General features: G+C 47.6%; 1 protein-coding gene across 1 annotated transcript; it reads right to left on the bottom strand.

Annotated features, from left to right (window-relative positions):
- Nucleotides 1-1,049: 1,049 nt before the first annotated feature.
- On the bottom strand, nt 1,050-2,367 carry LOC146671968 (uncharacterized). Its single transcript, XM_085405258.1, has 3 exons — nt 1,987-2,367; nt 1,783-1,900; nt 1,050-1,651 (listed from the first exon to the last, which is right to left on the bottom strand). The coding sequence occupies exons 1-3, from the start codon at nt 2,086-2,088 to the stop codon at nt 1,491-1,493; spliced, it is 381 nt and encodes a 126-aa protein (XP_085261384.1). The 5' UTR covers nt 2,089-2,367; the 3' UTR covers nt 1,050-1,490.
- Nucleotides 2,368-2,985: the final 618 nt, after the last annotated feature.

Here is a 2,985-nt window from a genome sequence, read left to right as displayed (position 1 = left end):
TTGGTTTGAAAATTTTTTAGTGTTTTAATAACTTAGTTAGCATTCAGCAGTCAACTGTGTGTTGTATCCATACGAGTCTAAGAGGAAACATTTAATAAAACATTTTCATAATTAAGCAAATATTTCTTAACTTTTTCAAAGGCTTTTTATGGCTTATAGCTCATATAAATTAGAAGTCACGTGTCTCAGATTATTTGAAAGTTTCCTAAGATCAACCAAGAAATATAATACAGAATAATCCAACTTCTTAAAAGTACATGCATTTATAAACTCAATACTTTGTTGGCGTTCCTTTACCACAAATGGCAGCTTTCAGGTCGTCTGCACTTTTGGTTCAGGTGTTCCTCATCTTCTTCTGATGACAGACCACAGATTCTTTCCTGATTCATGTCAGGTGAGTTAGCTAGCCAAGCAAACACACCAATAACATAGTGAGCAAACTAGTAGTTTTGGCACTGTGGAAAGTTCGAAGATGTAGGCAAATGGAAGCATGAAGCATAGTCCTGGTAGACAGTATATTCCAAACACTGTAGGATTCTGATATCAATATTTGGTGAATATTGGATTTAAAAATCCAACATTCTGATATAGCAGCTGATATTTGTTTCTTTAGGTACACAAAATATTAAACAGATTTCCCTAACATCTGTTAAGCGTAGTATTTACCTATTTACTTAATTAGGCTCTGCCAGATTATACTTGTGTTTCTGGCGTTCCCAAACATCTGTGTTGCCAACAAGGAAATTATGGAGTGCCCTCTGGTGGACAATTTATTTAATATCAGCAATAATAACATGGTTGAAGGGTTTCTCCCATCTGTCTTTTACCCTTTTAAATGTCTGTGGCGGGGCGTGGCCTGCGGTGCCGTGCAGAGGAGGCGGACGCACCTGCACGGCATCCGCAATCACGCCCCGCCGAATTAAATATTGTACTGGGTCCTGTGGTTGGGTTGTTGGTGTTATGTTGAGCTGGAAGCGGGAGAGCTGCAGCTCTGAGTGCGAATGTACAGCAACCGTGTAGGGATTAATAAAAGCAGCAAAATGCCACTGGGTCTGCCGTGGTCGTTTACAGTAGTGATGGGCAGATGAAGCCCCATGAAGCACTGAAGCTTTTCATCCAATTGGTTCACCCCAACGCGAAGCTTCATGAAGCTTCATTTGCTCTAGCAGGACACCTACTGGACGTAAAAATAATAGCTGGCATGAATTTGAAGAGTGTGGCATTTTGCACACAGCCTGTAAATGTCAACAACAAAAGGAGTGTGTAAAACATGTATATTGTAGTGATGGCAGTATACTGTGTATATTTATAGTGGCAGTATGGGAAATGATTATTTGGAAATGCTTAAAATGAAAACGATCATTTACTGTGAGGTGAGGTGTGGTTGGGGTGTGGACAGTAGTTATGCTTTTGTAACGTTGAGGTATGGACAGCTACACACTGAGGCTTTGAGCCTCAGTCCTGCCTGTTCACATTTTATTCTGTAAAAACTAAATTTTCACTGCTTTTATGACCTTTTTAGTGGGGAGAACATAGCTAGGATTTAATGATTTAACAAATCTTTTGAATCCTTTGTCCTCCACAATGCTAAATGGCTGGGAGTCCTCAATCACCATGCTGACCAGGTCTTCATCTATTTGAGATTGTTCTCCTGAGGAAAGACAATAAAGACAAAGCACAAATATAAATATCACACACGTAACTTATAACAGTTGTATAATATTGTTATATCATTTAGTAACATTACTGCATGCTATATTATCATTGCATTTGATGGCTCACCTGGTCTTGCTCCACGATCGGTGTCCCCCTTATTCTCATGCAAAGCTCTGTAGTGCCTAAGCATGGATGAGGTGTTGTTGTTATATCCCAGCTCCCTGGCACATAGCAAACACTTCACCTTGTACAAAAGTCAAGACAGCTCAACATAAATTGTATTGCACCATCAGTATCATGAAAATACATCTTCTGTAGAAATTTACATACCTTGTTGGGAGGAATAAAATCAAAATGTTCCCACACAGGGGAGGACATCCTCCTCTTCTTAGCTGGCTCCATTCTCTCCTGACTTTCTCTCCTCACTCTCATAAACCTCCAAACGGTCTCCAAACTCTCACTAACCGCAACTCTCCATCAAACACCCACATTTTGAATGAAGTCTGAGGGGTTTATATCGCTGTCATAGCTCGCGGCAAAGTTCGAACCACTTCATGAACCAGTCACGTGGTACAGCCGGGCAGCGAGGCTTCGGACGTCATCATTTTCAGCTCCTCCCATAAATGAAGCAAGCCTCGATACGCGCTTCGCGGAAACGCCCCCTCCATTACTCGACACACGCTCCGAAGCCTCGATACAGAACGTCCCATCACTAGTTTACAGTGGTGCCGAAACCCAGGACGGGAGGCACGGCAGATCCAGGAGTGGGCCAGCAGAGGGAGGAGCTGGCGAGAATGGTGGCCGAGCTGGCGGCCACGCAGCAGGAGCAGGCGGCGGTGTGGCGCCGCAGGCAGGAAGAGCTGCAGGACCAGACCGAACGCCACCTGCAGAGGATGGAGAATCTGGCGGCGCTGATCCGGTCCTGCCCGACACCACCGCCACCCCCACCGGCGCTTCCCAAAGGCGCTGGAGTGGAGGAGATCCAGTCCGTGCAGGCGCCCGTGCCGGCCCCCGGGTTGCGACCAACTAGCACGCAGCCTGCCACAGCGCCTGTCCCCACACCTCGCGTGGGAGCCGCTGGGGCTCTGCAGGGCCCGGTGCCCGTTCCTGCGCCCCGGAAGAAGGCGGCGGAGCTGGCAGCGGTGGGGGCGGCACCCGAGGAGCCGCTCCAGCCGGGAGAGACAGCGGCGATGGCGGCGCCCGAGGAGCCGCTCCAGCCGGGAGAGACAGCGGCTATGGCGGCGCCCGAGGAGCCGCTCCAGCCGGGAGAGACAGCGGCTATGGCGGCGCCCGAGGAGCCGCTCCAGCCGGGAGAGACAGCGGCGATGG

Source organism: Rhamphochromis longiceps, linkage group LG4 (genome assembly GCF_057381845.1).
Source record: "Rhamphochromis longiceps isolate RC_006_pf linkage group LG4, R_longiceps_female_GT1.1, whole genome shotgun sequence".
Taxonomy (NCBI): Eukaryota; Metazoa; Chordata; class Actinopteri; order Cichliformes; family Cichlidae; genus Rhamphochromis; species Rhamphochromis longiceps.
This window is presented reverse-complemented; position numbering and strand designations above follow the sequence as displayed.

Excerpts from the sequence above, each read along its gene's own strand:
- LOC146671968 (XM_085405258.1), bottom strand. The coding sequence starts at position 2,088 with ATGAGAGTGAGGAGAGAAAGTCAGGAGAGAATGGAGCCAGCTAAGAAG. Across the intron at positions 1,901-1,986 it reads ATTTTATTCCTCCCAACAAG|GTGAAGTGTTTGCTATGTGC; the intron begins GTATGTAAATTT and ends CTTTTGTACAAG. Across the intron at positions 1,652-1,782 it reads CGATCGTGGAGCAAGACCAG|GAGAACAATCTCAAATAGAT; the intron begins GTGAGCCATCAA and ends GTCTTTCCTCAG.